Source organism: Chlorocebus sabaeus, chromosome 6 (assembly GCF_047675955.1).
Source record: "Chlorocebus sabaeus isolate Y175 chromosome 6, mChlSab1.0.hap1, whole genome shotgun sequence".
Classification (NCBI taxonomy): domain Eukaryota; kingdom Metazoa; phylum Chordata; class Mammalia; order Primates; family Cercopithecidae; genus Chlorocebus; species Chlorocebus sabaeus.
Genome location: NC_132909.1, coordinates 56,272,169 through 56,289,639, shown reverse-complemented (window position 1 = coordinate 56,289,639; position 17,471 = coordinate 56,272,169). Strand labels below are relative to the sequence as shown.

General features: G+C 54.5%; 1 protein-coding gene across 2 annotated transcripts in view; it reads right to left on the bottom strand.

Annotated features, from left to right (window-relative positions):
* MLLT1 (MLLT1 super elongation complex subunit) overlaps positions 1 to 15,089 on the bottom strand; it is a 76,923-nt gene extending 61,834 nt beyond the window's left edge. The window contains exons 1-2 of one of the 2 annotated variants that reach the window (XM_007994969.3): positions 14,876 to 15,089; positions 5,697 to 5,877 (exon numbers count right to left, since the gene is read on the bottom strand). In XM_007994969.3, the coding sequence (XP_007993160.2) occupies positions 5,697 to 5,877; positions 14,876 to 14,887 (193 nt within the window). In that variant the 5' untranslated portion in view covers positions 14,888 to 15,089. The remainder of the gene's footprint in view (positions 1 to 5,696; positions 5,878 to 14,875) is intronic. The other variant, XM_007994968.3, reaches the window with a different exon arrangement.
* Positions 15,090 to 17,471: the final 2,382 nt, after the last annotated feature.

Below are 17,471 nucleotides of genomic sequence, written 5' to 3'. Positions count from 1 at the left end.
GAAATAAAATGAGGATCCCAGAAAGAAGAAAAGAGAGGAAATAAACAGATGGAAGGAAACTGTCAAATAAATAGAAGGAAACTTTCAGAGCTAAAATGAAGGACACTCAAATGTCACAAAACACAGTGAACAGCAGCAACAACAACAAAAAAAACATGATATCATAAAGCAAACGTCCTAAAAACATCCTAAATGTTTCCACAGAAAAAAACAGGTCACGTGTAATGGGATGAGGACCAAATGGCATCAGACTTTCCAGAAGATACTAACACAACGCCTTCACAGCGCTAAGTGATATGTGCTCCCAAAACATTTGGGAGCAGGAGTGTTGCGAACTTGGGATTTTTCAGACTTTGGAATATTCGCATTCCACTGGTTCAGCATCCCTAACTCGAAAATCCGAAATCCAAAATGCCCCAGTGAGCATTTTCTAAGCATCATGTCAGCACTCAAAAAGTTCTGAATTGACCAGGTGCAGTGGCTCCTGCCTGTAATCCCAGCACTTTGGGAGGCCGAGGGGGGTGCATCACCTGAAGTCAGGGGTTCAAGACCAGCCTGATCAACATGGAGAAATCCCATCTCTAATAAACATACAAAATCAGCCAGGCAAGGTGGTGCATGCCTGTAATCCCAGCTACTCAGGAGGCTGAGGCAGGAGAATCGCTTGAACCTGGGAGGCAGGGGTTGTGGTGAGCCAAGATCGTGCAAATGCACTCCAGCCTGGGCAACAAGAGCGAAACTCCATCTCAACAACAACAAAAAAAGTTTTGGATCTTGGCCAGGCACGGTGGCTCACGCCTGTAATCCCAGCACTTTGGGAGGCCGCAGCGGGCGGATCGTGAGGTCAACAGATTGAGATCATCCTGACCTACATGGTGAAACCCCGTCTCTCCTAAAAATACAAAAATTAGCCAGGCATGTTGGTGGGGGCTTGCAGTCCTAGCTACTCAGGAGGCTGAGGCAGGAGAATCGCTTGAACCCGGGAGGTGGAGGTTGCAGTGAGTTGAGATCGCGCCATTGCACTCCAGCCTGGATGACAGAGTGAGACTCCGTTTCAAAAAAAGTTTGAGCCGGGCATGGTGGCTCACGCCTGTAATCCCAGCATTTTGGGAGGCTGAGGCGGGAAGATTTTAAGCCCAAGAGTTCAAGACCAACTTGGGCAACATGGTGAAATCCTGTCTCTACAAAAAATAAAAAAGCTGGGCATGGTGGTGGGCCAGCAGTCTCAGCTACTTGGGAGGCTGAGGCAGGAGGACTGCTTGAGCCCAAAGGTTGAGGCTGCAGTGAGCTGTGATCACAACACTGCACTCCAGTCTGGGTGGGTGGCAGAGCAAGATTCTGTTTCCAAAAAAAAAAAAAAAAAAAAAAAAAGTTTTGGATTTCGGATTTTCAGCTCAGGGATTCTCGATCTGTAATTCGCAAACCACAAAATTACACCCAACCAACCCACCATTCCACTGTGAGAAGAGAATAATGGCATCTTCAAACATGCTAGGACTCAAAGGGTTTACTGCCCACATGTCTGTCTGTCTTTTTTTTTTTTTGAGACAGAGTTTCTCTCTGTCACCCAGGCTGGAGTGCAGTGGCGTGATCTCGGCTCACTGAAACCTCCGCCTCCCAGGTTCAAGCGATTTTTCTGCCTCAGCCTCCCGAGTAGCTGGGATTATAGGCGCCCGCCACCGCCCCTGGCTAAATTTTTGTAATTTCAGTAGAGATGGGGTTTCGCCATGTTGGCTAGACTGGTCTTGAACTCCTGACCTCAGGTGATCCACCTGCCTCGGCCTCCCAAAGTTCTGGGATTACAGGCGTGAGCCACTGAGCCTGGCCAGAAATGTCTTAAGTAATTAATCTCTTGGGATATTACTTGAGAAACTGCTCTACCAAAACGAGAAAATCAATCAAAACGAGAAAATAAACCAAAACATAGGCCAATAAACAAACCACCTCAGGAGAGCAGGAGAGAAAAGGCCCAGGGTGGTGGCTAAAGAGGCGGCTGGAGAACCGTCCACTGTAATCAGAGAAGGAAGGCACAGAGAAGCAGCATGAAACACTCAGAGGACTTCACAAAACGAACAAGCCAGAAGGCTAGGTGAGGCGGCTCACACCTGTAATCCCAGCTACTCCTGAAGCAGAGGCGGGAGGACTGCTTGAGCCCAAGGAGTTGGAGTCCAGTCCAGGCAACAACATAGCGACACCCTATCTCTAAAAGAATTTTTTTTTTTTTTTTTTTTGAGACATAGTTTGCTCTGTCGCCCAGGCTGGAGTGCACTGGCATGATCTCGGCTCACTGCAACCTCTGCATCCCGGGTTCAAGCGATTCTCCTGCCTCAGCCTCCTGAGTAGCTGGGACTATAGGCATGAACCACCACAGCCGGCTAATTTTTTTGTATTTTTAGTAGAGACAGAGTTTCAGCATATTGGCCAGGCTGGTCTTGAACTCTTGACCTCAGGTGATCCACCCGTCTCGGCCTCCCAAAGTGCTGGGATTACAGGCATGAGCCACCACGCCCAGCCAAAAAAATTAAAAAAAAAAAAAAAGCCACAGAATAAATGAAATGATTGAGAGAATGGGGGGAAAATGAAGGTATTGATAAAGACACAACACAAAAAGGAGAAGTAAGGGGAGATTCCAAAAGCCACAGACCAAATGTGAAGCAAGCTAAAATAGGGCCAAATTTTAACCAAAAATGACCAAAAAGAACCCGTTTGCCATGGACCTCACTTGGAGCCTCCTCCCTGGAGTGGCCCAGAGTTCGGGAAACGGCAAACAGAGGTTGAATGAAGTCCTGCCATCCCAACCAGCCTGACGGTGGCAGCGTCAAACACGTCAACGCTGCCTACTGCTAGTTCCCAACTCTTATAGTCAATCTACAACTGGGGAGTGAAGGTCCTGGTCTTCATCAACAAGCTTAACAACGTCCAGTGTAGCCTCAAAAGGAGGGGTGCAGCAGGGTCAAAAAAAGACAGGGTACTGGTGGCCTTGCCTTCCTCAGTGGAGAGTCGGAAAACACGAACAAAAGCTGATCAGGTGCAAGGGTCCATTCAGTCATCAAACACTTAGTAAGCACCTACTGTATCCCTGCAGGCACCGAGCATGTAGCAGCAAACAAAACTGATAGAAACCTCTTACTTGGGGTGGGGAGAGGGATGGACAAGATAAGGAAGTAATATGTACAAGATGTTAAGATGGTGCTAAGGAGAAAACCAAAGCAGAAAAAAAAGGCTAAGAAGCATATGGCTGTGTGGGTGTATTGGGCAAAGAAACTGCGAGTTAGCCCAGGCAGCCAGAGGACTCCCTAAAAAGGGTGACGTGGGACTCTGCTGTGAAGAATCCCAAAGGTAAACAGGTTCACATCATCATTCAGAGTCACAAAGACGACCAACGCAAAAGCGAGTCACTGGACTATTAAAAACTTAGAGAAGACAGTGGCTAAAAGGGGGTACTTTGGGATAAATTCTAACCCTTCAAGCTGGTAAATCAGTAAGTATTGTCTACATTTTCAAGAAATAAGAAGCAAATGAGCAGCTGTGAAGACAGTCCAGAGAGGGCTAGGAAGATGGCCCCAGCGAGGGAGGACTAAGGAGGCCAGGAACAGCAACTTTGTACCTTACATGTTTCTGCCCAGTTTGATTTGTGATCATGTAAGCCACCTCGGAAGTAAAAGATACTTTTTAAGTACCTCAAGTATCATTCCAGCGGCTGGAGTGCTTTAAGAGGTTCACTCCCTCTCTCAAGTTTTATTCAATGCAACAGCGTGTGAGCTGGGAATTTACTTTCTGATACATTTGATGGGGCTGCTATCTGTCTCCAGACCCCACAGACAGACTACAACAAACAGGGCTCAGTTACTCATTTAAAGGCTGCCTACAAACTGACACTGAAGCCTGGCATGGTGGCATGCGCCTGCCAGGAGCTCAAGGCCAGCCTGGGCAACACAGCAAGCGAGACCCCATCTCTTTAAAAACAAACAAAAAACGAACCCTTGAGAGTGAGCCCCACTCATCAACCCATATTCCAGGTACCTGGAGCTTGGAGAAGGTGCTGCGTCAACATGGTGGGGAACAAAGGTGAAATCAACAGTCTCAAAGTGTTTGGAAATCAGCGTCCAGGACCCTTCCCTGTGCTCCGGGGACAGAGAAAAGGGGAGTGGGGGAGGGGGTTGGTGAAGGAGAAGTGGAGTGGATGCCGCCAGAGAAAGGAAAGAGGACCTGGTGCAGGAGGGGCAGCCGGGCTTCTGCTCTGCTAACGTGGCGCGAAAGCAGCCACAGGCGACACCCACGCGAGCGGGCATGGCCGTGCACCAATAAAAACAGGCCGCACTGGCAGTGGCCAGACCCAGCCCACAGGCCAGCCTGCCCACCCTGCTGTAAGCACAGGCAGCGGCCTGCCCCCTGGGCCTGTCTCCCTGTCTGCACAAGAGGGCTGTGGCGAGAAGAAAACGTGATCCTGCGCACGAAGGGCTGGGCAGGAAGTGCTCGATAGATGGCACGTGTCCCCACAATTAGGAAGCGCTTTATAAATATCTGCCGCTGTCAGGAGCCTCAGCGGCCATCCTCTAAGAGGCTTAGAGAGGGAGGAAGGAAAAGGGGAGAAGGTGAAGACTCAGGAAAGGAGAAATGCAGAGGCAAAGGGGAGCCGCAGGCTGAGGGAATCGGAGGTGAGCGTCCCTTAAATGCTTCTACTGCTGTCAACGCCCATCACTTCCCCACTAGGCTGCAAACCGCTCACAGGCTCAGGGCCAGGGTCCCGGCTCCCGGGAAGCTCTTGCTTCAACCTAAGCACACCCATGCTTGTGCACAGCTCACCTCCTGTGGCCCCTGGAGCTCCCAGGACCCCCATACTGCAGGGTAGAGGGGTCACCAGCCCAGCCAGGGCTCTCCTGACCCTGAAGCGCTTCGCTACGGCAAGTCCCTCATTCCTTTATCAACACATCACTCAAGAAGTATTTCTCGAACCCCTGTGATGCGCCAGGCCCCGGGCTTCACACTGGGGACTCAGCGGTAAGAAAAGCAGCTGCAGTCCCAGCCCTGACGGCGCTCCCCAGACCACCACCTCACTCTCCAGTTCCACACCACCGTCTTCCCCTGGGGCTCCCTTCCCCAGGAGGGCTTCCCTGATCATAAATTGGGTGAGTTCCTGCCTCTGCCCCGTCACACTGCACCCTCAGGAAGGCCAGGGCCCCCACGCCACAGGTGGAGGCGCTGACAGAATACACGACTGAGGCACTCATGCTGAACCAATGACAGTCTGAGGCTTGAAGGGAGAGGGAAGACACGGAAGAGAAAAGACAGTGGTGACATGAGCTCCTGCATTCTTTCTGCCCCAAATATTCGGAATTCTTCACACAGCACTCCCAAGCAAACGGAGGGCCAATCGGCAACTTTCTGATCACTCACCAGCTGGCTAACTTCACCTTTCCCACCCGCGCCCACCTGGCTGTGCTCCCTGGCTGCTTCCCAGAGCCCGGGTCTAAATCACAACACGACAGACCGCCACCACCTCCTTCCGTTTTTCCTACAACTAACTCAACAGCTGGAGGTGACGCGGCTCCAATGCCCCCACGCCAAGGGACGCAAGCTGGAACCTCACGGGTGGGGGGTCCTGCTGCTCCTGAGGGTGGGGTGGAGCCTGGCCTTGGGAGGAGTGAAGTCAGACGGGTCCGTGCTGTGGGCACTCAGGGCTTGGGGCCACTCACCGCGTCTGGGCTTGGGGAAGCTGTCGTGCAGCCAGAAGACCACCTTCTCCACGAAGTGCTGGATGTCACATTGCTCGGGGCCGCGGACAAACACCATCCAGTCGTGAGTGAACCCCTCCGTGGTGGGCTTCTTGCGCAGTTGGGCACGGTGCCCCAGCTCTAACCTCACCTGGACGGTGCACTGGAGGGAGAGAGGTGGGGAGACCAGGTCAGCACACGGCTCCAAGCAGGGGACCATCCCCTCATCCACAGAGAACTTTCGATAAAGACCTCCAGCAGTGCTATACGCTCTCAACCCAGTGCGGAGCACACAGACAGCTTCCTAGCGTGCCAGCACCTTGCCGCGGACGCCCCGTGCCTTCTCCCCTCCGTACTCCCACGCAGCCCCTGCGTCTCCTCCCAACCACCCCCTCATCCTCAGTTCCACCCGCACAGCCTCCTCACCAGTCCCCAGCTCAGCCCAGCTCACTCCTGCCTCGGGGCCACTGCACCGGCCCAGGATGCTCTGCTCCTGAGACTTCCCAGGCTGGCGCCTCTTGTCACTGGGCTCTCAGCTGGACTGTGCCTCTGCAGGGAAGCCTCCCCTGACCACTGATCCGAAAGCATCCACCACTGCTCCCGTCACTCTTTATCATAGAGGATGCTCTTCCGAGCACTTGCATTATCAAAAGTCATCTTGCGGATGGCTGTCGGTGTCTCTGCCACCTAAGCTTGTTGACACCAGCATTTTCATTCCCACGCACGCATCACAGCGCCTCCCGGAGGCCCCTCTCCTTCCCCTAAGTTATCAGCTACAACACTGGCTTTCAGTTTCAAGAGCAGAATGGGAGGTTCCTGAGGAGAAGGCAGAGGCCAGCCTGCGGCCCCCTGGTGACTGGTCCCAGGTGGACCCTTGGCCTGGGCAGCCCAGCCCCCTCCGCTGAGCGAATGTCATGTCTGACACTTAGGTCTGAAATACAAGGCAGCGCAGGCCAGTTCCACGCTACTGAACACAAAGCTGCATGCCTTCAAAGCACTCTTCATACCTAGGTTGGCCAAAACCACCAACAGGGAACCTACAGTAAACATCCACCCTGCTTTGTAAAAACCTCCCCGGACTTTTCAGATACGGCCCTGACACCTACTATCAAATACAAGAATGTTACAAAGTAAAGCTGCGGCCAAGTACACACTTGCTTCTAAGTGCTGAGATAGCCGGGAGACAGCCAGACCGTGGCCTGAGTCCCACGCCCTCGCCCGACAGAGCCGCCCTCCCAGGCCCCAGACCAGACAGCTCCCATCTGCGCCTTTCCACGCCATCGCTCGGCAACTGGCCAGGTGTGTCCCAGTGGCTGCAATCCCTCTGGTACCTGTCTCTTCTTTGGCATTCCGAGGCCCCGTTCAGACCCCGCCACCTGGCTGAGTGCCCCGGCGCCTGGCCGGCCTCCCTCCCTCTCCGTCCCCCTCTCTGAGCTCTCAGTTGTCACGCGATTGGAGCCGCTGGGGCAGGCAGATCCTATCGCCCCCACCCCCGCCCGCCATGTTAAAGCTTTCCAAGGCTTGTCACTCCCTCAGTAGGAAGCCCAAGCCCCGTGTACATCTTCCATGCATGTATTTCCTCAAGTCTGAGACACTCGTCTCTTTTCACGTCCTAACCCTTTTGAAGTCAGAGTCCAGCCTGCACCCACAGGAGCACACGTGCACACGCACAGAAGCTGCGCCTGAGTTGGTGGCGCTGTCTTGGTATCTCACAGTCCCGGAACTGAGGAAATGCAGGAAACGCACGCATTCCAGCTCAATCCTACAGCCAGCCCCAGACACACCAGGAACATCCACCCCTATCTCTCTTCATCTCTTCTGGTGCCACAGCCTGGGTGCCCTAAGCTCGTTTCAAAACCCTACTCATGTTGAGTACTGGCTCACACACTGCCCTCTTTCCAGGGCCCTTTCTGGTAGCCACGCTGGAGAGCAACCCTGAGTCCCCACTGAAGCCTGTGGGCAGCTCCACGGGAGCCCATTCATCCCATCCCCCGCTCCTGGGAGTTGGCGGCAGCCCCCAGGGCCCCTGTGAACTCTCTGAGAGCAGGGACTACCTCTCGTTCGTCCTCTTAGCCTCTATCTTGAAACCACAGGACAAGAGGCCTGGATGATGCTGGATTAATTAAACCAGAGAGCCTCTCAGGTCAGGGAGTTCTGAATGCTGCTTTCGGAGAGGGCAGGGCCACGGTGGCAGATAAGGACAGGCCAGTTCCAGCGTGTGGAAGAACTGGCGGGAGGGGCTGAGGGTTCTGTGTGCACAGCAAGTTAGGTATAAGAAATGAGGCAGAGGTGTGCAATTTGTATTTGGCAACTTAAAAAGTAAATTAAAACGTACATGGTATAAATATACAATTTTTATTTGTCAACTAAAAATTAATTTTTAAAAGGAAACGGGGCAGAGGGGCTTCCCTTGGCTCAGGACGATTATCCCTCTGGAGTTCCCTGGGAAAAGAGGGTGGGGACTCCCCAGGGACCAGGTACACTGCAGGTGGTGCCTAGGATCGGGCCAGTGTCCAGGTCGGACACAAAAGAAATAACCCCGTGGTAAGCGGATGACGGACACGGGAAACGGGCTCGGAGTCAAAGACCCCCGGCTCTCTGTGTACCGCCTGGGGTGCAGGCAGAAAAGGGCAAATGGCAAACCAACGGCAACTCAAGCCCATACAGAGGCAACCAGAGGGAGTGGCTGGAAAAAGGGGTGAACACAGCCTGAAGCCAGAGAACTGACAGGACTCGAGGGTGGAGGACATTCAGGTGACCCCAAGATCCGGGCAGCAGGGATATCGACATCGACAACCTCAGTGTGGGAAGAAAGTGGGGATGGATGGAAGACCAGGCGCTCTCATAAACCCCGGCGCTGCGGATTCACGAGATCTCCGGTAAAAGTACCCCCACCAAACACACGAGGCGAGGGCTGAGCATCGGCACAGCAATACTCAGGCCAAGCGCAAGCGTCTATCTGAACAGCACGGCATTCCGACAAACCCAAAACACCACCGACATTAGCCCCAATCGGCTGTGATCACCCTCTATGCTTACACACGTGGGCCTCTGCCTTTTTCTCTAGAAAACAGGAAGGCAACCCCTGTCCCGCTGGGAGCATTACAGGTGAAAATGATATCTACATATACATCATGGGAACAGCACCAGGATGTGGGAGAATGACCCCTGCTTCTGTGGAGCTGACTCCCACACAATGACAGTGTCTCCTCGGAATCACTTATTCACTGACCCGGCCACTCAGACCTCGGCCGACTTCCCGGCATTTTTGATGACAGGGAGTTCCTACTCAGGGCACGCAGGCGGCAGAGCAGTTATTGTGAAAGAGTGAAAGACCGCGGTTCCACTGGAGAGGGGGAGGATGGAAGCACCAGAACTCCGCCGCAGTGGCCAAAGTAAACAGGAAGGTTCCGAGGCAGCGATGGGTAATCTTCGCAGCCGGCAGGCCAGGCCCAAAGCGCTGCCCGGGCGACATCGATGCCCTGGGGGCTGGCGCCAACTTGAGCCTCAACACCCACGGTTAAGGGCACACCCCAGACTCAGCCAACAGATGCGAAGTTCGGGTGCCTGGCCTGCTGCACCCAGGGGACTGTGGAGCACTGAGGGGGGCACTCCCCGGAAGGGTGGGATGACACAGTCTCTGCTGTTGTAGTAAAAAAGGAATCACGGATTCAGTAAGACGCTCAAGCCACGTCAACGGGAGGCAAGAAGCGGAGCCCCGGCCAACGCCTTTGACTTGTCAGGTCATGATAATTTATTAGCACAGCTAAGCCAATTCCATAGCCAAGGGTAACCACCCCCCTTCCCCCACGCCACCTGGACTCTTTCCCTGGCCATTAGGACCAAAGAATTGAAGCTAATCAATTAGCTGCCTCTCTAGGAAGGGTGCCTGGCTGCAGAGGTTAACTGACAGGCTCTCTACAATGTCTTAGAATGAACGCATCTGATTGGTCAGTAGCTCTCCCCCAACTTTATCCCAGCAAGTTCCTTCAAGGCACCAGGAATGCCTGCTGCTGCTGGGAGGCCACTTTTTTTGGAACCTCTGGACTGGATGGCTGGAAACAAGCCGGGGCGCCTTGGTCTCGAGGATTTCCACTTCCCTGCACCTCTGGGATCACCCTGACACCCACTCCCCAACAAAAGCCCTGGATAAAGGGGAACCTTCCAGGACTGTCCCGGAAAGAGCTGTCCATCGCACTTCTGGGAAATCACCTGAAAGACAGCGGACGGAGGGATGGGCACAAGCGCTCCAAGGGCCATCTGGGGACAGTTAGGCTTGGGCAGAGGGCCTCAGCTGGGACACTGCCTTCTCTCCAGGCCAGCTGGCAGAGGGCACTTGGAACCAAAGGGCCCAAATCCCAAATCGGGCAAACCAGGCAAACAGCCCCTCGAGGGCAGCTTCCCTGCGGCTTTCTCAGTGCAGTGTGTGGATCTCCCCAGGTGTGGGCTACAGCGGCCCTCGCCTGGCAAAGAGCCCCGAGCCAGCCATGTTCCAACAGCTTCTCACAATTCCTTCAGCCCATGCACCGCACGCACTTCCTGCAAGCCCTGAAGACAGGTCTTCAGCAACCCGTTTATCTGAAGGTTTCCCTGGTCTTGTGGTGGGAATTCTCAATAGACGCCCTTCCTCCGGGAACCTGCCCTTCGCCCAGTGGTGTAATGACGCCTGGAGTTTGGCTACTGCATCTAATTCCCTCGTAGGCAACCATCTCCCTCCACCCGCAGGAGCGGGGAGCACTGAGGAGTCTTTTCCCCTTTCGGCCTAAATGGATTTTGAGGTCCTCCTGGGCTGAGCACGTGCATGTGTGTGAACCATACACACACAAACAGGAAGCGGTGACGAGGTTTGGGCAATCCCACGGAGACCCAATAAAACAGCCTGCGGAACCTTCTCCCGCCAGGTCTGGTGGGGGGCCCTCAGTGGTCACCACTGAACTCGAACGTGAGAGAGACTGGGAAAGATGGGTACCCCTCCGTGACAGTCCTCTGAAGCGGAGAGCTGCCCACCCAGAGGGCAGGGGCCTCTCACTGACAGGAACACGGGGCCCTGGTCCCCTGACTGCTGGCACACGGGGGCTGGGGGCTGCGTCTGTCCTAGTCCCTCTGATCCAAGGCACAATGACAAAGCGATGAGATGGCACTCAATGAATTTCTCTCTGGAAACTCTCTCAGAGAGGTGTGCAGACCACCTGGAAATGCAAATTCCCCTTTATAGGGCCCGCCGGTTCCTGGTAAGACCGACTCTCTGACCACAGTGTCAGCGGAGGCCTGGGCCAGACTGTTTACAAACCAGGGGCCCAAAGATGTGTAGACAGTGTACCAGGTATCTCCCAGGTTCTCCAGCGGGGAGCAGGAGGAGCCTTGGTGGACTTTCTGAATGGGTACGGCCCCAATAAAAGCATCTGTCACCAGACCAGGTGGGCCTGGCTGCAAACGGACTGATTCCGTTACTTGTATTTAACTAGCAGCTGGCAAGGCTGAGTGCAAAACCTCCTGTGACGAACCACAACAGGCATAAAGGGAAACGGGACCCTGGTCCCTGCCCTCAACTGCTTCACAGTATAATCACTTTAGGACAAAAAAACTGGCAGGTCAGCTTTTCAGGGAGAAGCTTCAGAGCTGGGAGCAGGCGGGAAATCGGTCACACCTCAGCCAGCGACCTGGGTAATTCGGAGCTTTTCGGGCAGGTTTGGGGAACCAGCCGAGTTGCAAGAGGAAGACTCTACCCAGCCTTGCCTGCTGGTAGGACTTCCTGAGACTGCATTTCCGCATCTGTGAAATGGGTCCCTGGCATCAACAACAAACTTTCCCTGCTGAAGAACATCCTTGCGAGGCAGCTGCTCTCAAATCCAAACCCAGGAGAGCATGTGCAGGACCAGTAAGCAGCAATTCAAGTGTGGGGGTGCTCCCTGGTCCTTTGGAAGAACGTGACCGCCCAGATGCCGACACCACCTCCCAGCTCCCTAGGCAGCCCCAGTCCCCGTGACCTGCTCTCAGGCCCTTTCCCAATCTCTTCGGCATCTGCTCAGCCTTATCCTTGTCACGTCCCAGTCCCCTCCCCCGGCCCCAGCCCAGGAAACAAACCACACTCCTTCCAGACATAACCCTTAAGTGAGCAGGGAACTCGCTCATCCCCCTGCCAAAAAAAATACAAATACCACAGACAACACCAGCACAGACTTGGGGCGGAGGGGGAATCAAACATGCGGGTTATGGTTGGGGCAAAGAGAACAAGAAAGGCGTTTTCCTGGCCATGGGGAAAAGATGTCAATGTTGAGAAGCTGGGAGCCCAGAGCACAGCAGGAAATCCTGCTCTTAGGGGGGGTCTGAAAGTCCTAGAAAGTAACAGAGGAAGGCAGAAAGAGAACCAAAGCTTCCCAAAGCCAGCGACTGGGTGGAAAGCCGTGCTCTTTCCCACTATACCGAGGCACTAACATTTTGTGGCATCGGGGGCTAGTGGGAGCGGAGGCCCAGGTTCTGCAGGATTCAAAGCATTTTCCCTGTGCCAAGAGTCCCACAGGGACACTGACCGCCAACTCATCTGCTTGGGTAAAAGATACCATTCTCTCCTGTTTCTCCAGGGGCCTCCTGCTCTAGTGAGGAAGGGACAGAGCCCTTGGGCCTCTCTCAAACTTGCATGAAGGCTTTGCTGGGGAAGGAGAATCAGACTTTGGGTCCAAACACACTTCCCTCTGGGAGCTGCTTCCCTTGCAAATACTTCTGCAAGGAGGGAGACCACCGCCAAGGATGGAACTTTCTGCGATGATGGAAATGCCTCTGCACTGCCCAACACAGTCGTCAGTAGCTCAGTAATGGTGGTTACTGAGCGCTTAAAACGTGGCTGGTGAGATGGAGGAACTGAAGTTGTCATTCGAGTTAGTTTAAATGTAAATCAGCCACAGATGCTGGTGACCGTGGTACTGGGCAGTGCAAAGCCAGCTCTCTCCCACGCCTGTCTACCTGAGCGAGACCTTTCTCTCCGTCGCAGACCAGGAATGCCACCTATTTCCACCATCCCACTTACATTAAGTGACAGCCACCCAGACCTCCAGGGTCCCACACATCACAAGGGGAACAGACACGCTTCAGCCTAGGACATCTCCGCCGGGGACTAAGGAAGGAGGGCAGGGGCCATACCCTACGCCTCTGTGTGCCCAACGGGACTTGCCCGGAGTCAGGCGTCATTGAAAGTGGACACTAAAGGTACATTTCATTTGGGCTTTTAACTCGATACCAGATCGGAAGCAACAAGCTCTGTCCCTTCAACGGAAATCAACTCACACCATGCCGCGGAAATCCACCGATCAACTGCTGCAAACTCTTCCTTACCTCTTAAGAGGAAAGCAGCAACACCCAAACCAGACGGGAAGCCATTGGAATTGGGTACCAGAAGCATGAGCCACCTGTCTCCAGGACCCTGTGCCACAGGCGCCCCGATGGGCAGGAGGGAGGTTCCCTGCCCCCCACCCATGAAACCACACAGCCAGACAGTGCCACCTTAGTGGCGCCAGCAGCCAGGGACGCCCCAACCTGCCCTTTCTAACGGCGGAGATTTCGGCTGCCACCCCCACAGCCCCACGACACCTTTCCTGGCCTGGTGCCCCTGAAAGCCAGGGCAGCCAGGGAGGAGGAAGAAATGATGTCCCATGTTGGGGGCCAGCAATGGTTCTGGACTTGAGCAAGAGGGCTTGGGTATTGGAGAAGAGGCAGTGTAGAGTTGGGTAAAGGGGGGTACCAGCGTGCAGGAACACCTTGTGTTTATGAGAACCGACACAGACCAATGGGGAGGGGCCGTCCGGAGCGTTTAGGGAGGCTGGGGAACCCACCCACCCTGGGTTTCAACTGAGACTCTAAGATCCTGGGGGGGAAAAAAAAAAAACAACAGAAAATGAGGTGGAAGAAGGGAGAGGGTAGTGGCTAAGAGAGACATCAGGACTGATCAGGCTGAGGGGCGTTAGATGAAGTGGGAGATCCTGAAGGCAAAGGTTGTGCAGGAGACTGCAGGACTGTGTCACGACAAACCAGCCTGGGAGGGAGATCTGGACTAAGGTGACATGTGGGGAAGCCTAAATCAGGATGCCAGGGACGGAGACGGCCCAAGCTGAGGGCAACAGCAGGCAATCAGTGACTCAAAGGTCTGGGGCATCCAGATCAGAGAAGCAACTGCTCCTGCTCCTGGTCTCAGAGCAGAGGGTCAGAAGGTGGAAGAGACAGCCCCACCAGGTCTAAGGCAGGGTGACCAGGGCCTGAAACTAGAAGGGGGCTGAGGCGGCAGGGTGGGTCCAAGAAGTCTGAAAAAGCAAGTACAAAGAGAGGGGACACTCCAAACAGGCCTGAGTCCCTGCAGCAAAAGACAGAAGGCCAGGGTCCTAGGGAGTCAGAGGAGCTCAGGCCAGGGCTGGGGTTGGAGGAGAAAGGGTTGCTCTGGCTGCAGCCGGGGCAGGAACAGAGGGGAGAGAAGGCTCAGGCCCAGGTAGGGGGTGGGTGGAAATAAATCTTAGGCTAGGCCTGGGTTCAAGGAAGAGAGACGCCGCAGAGCAGGGTCTCAGGGGGCCGGGGACGCCTCATATCTGAGCTGAGGTTGAAGGGAGGACAGGCAGCAGGTTGGGGACTCAGGGAGTCTGAGGCGACTCCGGGCCAAGGGTCCAGACAGGAAAGGAGACAGTGACTGGCCCTGGACCCAGAGAGGGAAAGGTCTACAGGGCAGATCCCAGGGGTTCCGGGAGAGGTCTGGACAGGGCCGAGATCCCAGGAAGTGCCTGGAAGGAGCTCTGGACCAGGCTGAAGTCCCGAGAGCTGTCTTGAGGTCCCTAAGCCGGACTGGGGTCCCCAGGGGCGTCCCAGGTGGATGCAGATCGGACTGGGGTTCCGAGGGGTCTCCCGAGGGGCTCCGAGCCAGGCTGGGGGGTCACCAGGGGCGTCCCAGGGGGCTCCGGACCTGGCCCGGGTCCCGAAGGGGGTCCGAGGCGCCCTGGCCGGGCCGGGGTCGCGGATGGGGGAGGGGCGCCCCCGCCCCACATAAAGGCCCGGGGAGCAGCGGGCGCGCACAAAGCGAGCGGGCGGGCGCGGAGCGGGGAGGCCGGGACCGGGGAGGGCCGGGCGGGCCGGCGGGCGGGAGGGGGCCGGGCGGGCTGCGCTGGGGCGGCGCGGCCGCTCCTCACCTGATTGTCCATGGCTGGCGCCCCGCCCCGCCCCCGGGCCCCGCGTCGCTCGCCGCCGCCGCCGCCGCCGCCGCCGCTCAACGCCGCCCCGCCGCCCTCATTGTCTGTCAAGCGCCGCCACCGCCGCCGCCGATCCCGGCCGCCCGCTCGCCCGCCAGCCCCGCGGAACCGGAAACCACCGCCAGCCCGGGTCGCGCACCGATCACGGGCCCCCGCCGCCGACTAGGGCCCGCCGCATCGACTGACAGCCACCTAGGCCAATCGACGGCGCGGACGGCCGCTCGTGGCGCGGGACTTCCTGCCTGGCGGGGGCCTGCCGAGCTGCGGTCGGAGGGACGAAGCCCGCAGCCAATGGGAGGCCGGGACCGGAGGGGCGGGAGGAGGGAGGGAGGGAGGCGCGAGGCGAGCCTGGCGGAGGGGAGCGCGAGGTGTGCGCCGCACGTGGAGGGGGGCGGGGGCGGGACGGGCGCTCCGCGCCTGCGCGCTGTGGCCCGCAGGGGGCGCTGCCTCGTGGCTGGAGCCTCCAGTGCGGGAGCGTTCCGGGGCTGCAACTGAGGTTACTGGTTCGAGCCCTGGGGAGGGATCCCCCAGGGCCCCGGTAGCTACACTTTTGTTTCCTGACCGCATGATGCTGCTATGTGACGGAATGAGCCCTGGGTTCTGGAACTGGAGATTAATTTTTTTTTTTTTTTGAGACACGGTCTCGCTCTGTCATCCAGGCTGGAGTGTAGTGGCACAATCTCAGCTCACTGCAACCCCCGCCTCCCAGGTTCAAGAGATTCTACTGCCTCAGCCTCCCGAGTAGTTGGGATTACAGGCGCTCGGCATTCCGCCTCACTAATTTTTGTATTTTTAGTAGAGACAGGGTTTTGCCATGTTGGCCAGGCTGGTCTCGAACTCCTGACCTCAAGTGATCCACCTGCCTCAACCTCCCAAAGTGGAGATTAATTTTCTAATCCTGCATAATCCTTGGCAAACCTGGTCAGCCCCTTCTTCACCTTTCCCTGAGTCTCAGTTTGCACATCTGTAAAATAGGTTGAAGAACAGTACTGTGTGATTCTTCCTGCTAATTTGAATGATACAAATTTGAAACATTCAGATGACCCAAGAGAGTCACACGTTTTCAGTTAGACACGAAGAGTAAGTTCTGGCGATCTATCACATAACAAGGTGACTACATAATAATGTTATTTTATATTTTAAAATTGCTAAAAGTGGCCAGATGTGGTGGCTCACGCCTGTAATCCCCACACTTTGGGAGACTGACTGGGGTGGATCACCTGAGGTCAGGAGTTCAAGACCAGCCTGGCCAACATGGTGAAATCCTATCTCTACTAAAAAAAATACAAAAACTAGCCAGGCGTGGTGGTGTGTGCCTGTAATTCTAGCTGCTCAGGAGGCTGAGGCAGCAGAATCGCTTGAATCAGGGAGGCAGAGGTTGCAGTGAGCTGAGATCACGCCACTGCACTCCAGCCTGAGTGACAGAGCAAGACTCTGTCTCAAAAAAGAGAAAAGAAGAACAAAGAAATGCTAAAAGTGGATTTTGAATGTTCTTACCGTAAATAATTGATAAGTATATGTGCTGATGGATACGTTAATTAGCCTGATTTGTTTATTCCGTAATGTATACATGTATGAAAGCATCAAGGTGTACCCCATACATACATACAGTTATTATTTGTCAATAAAGATTTTGTTTTGAAATGAGGTCTCTGCTGGAGTGCAGTGGCACAATCATGGCGTGCTGTAACCTAGAACTCCTGGGCTCAAACAATTCTCCCACCTCAGCCTCTCAAGCAATTACGACTGACCACAGGCTTATGTCACCACACCCGGCTAGTTTGGTTGGTTATTTATTTATTTATTTATAGAAAGAGGGGTCTCACTGTATTGCCCAGGCTGGTCTCCAACTCCTGGCCTCAGGCAACCCTCCTGCTGTGGCCTCCCAAAGTGCTGGGATTCTAGGCATGAGCCATTGTGCCCTGATCAAAGATAAAATTTTTAAAGAGAGAATCTCATGTTATCCACGAAAATTTAAATAATACCAATCTCTCACAAAAAAAAAAATTTGGATTTTTTGAGGATCACAAAATTTTACAATGACCTGTAAACTGTGTTTATGTGGGAAACAGGCATACCCCCATCTTTTTCAGGACTTTGTAAGCCACTTGTCTCTTGGACATTAGGACCTTCTGCCTGCGATTTAGAGACCCTTGTGCAGTTATTTTAAGTTCCTTCTTATCATTAAAAATCGGGTTGTCATTTGCAAGAAAGAAACAAACCACCCTGTTAAAAAGTGGGCAAAGGACACGAACAGACACGTCTCAAAAGAAGACATACGTGCGGCCAATAAGCATATGAAAAAACGCTCAGCATCACTGATCATTAGAGAAATGCAAATCAAAACCACAATGAGATACCATCTCACACCAGTCAGAATGGCAATTATTAAAAAGTCGAAAAACAACAGATGCTGGCAAAGTTGCAGAGAAAAAGGAGCATTTTTATACTGTTGGTGGGAGTGCAAATGAGTTCCACCATTGTGGAAGACAGTGTGACAATTCCTCAAAGACCTAGAGGCATGAATACCATTCAA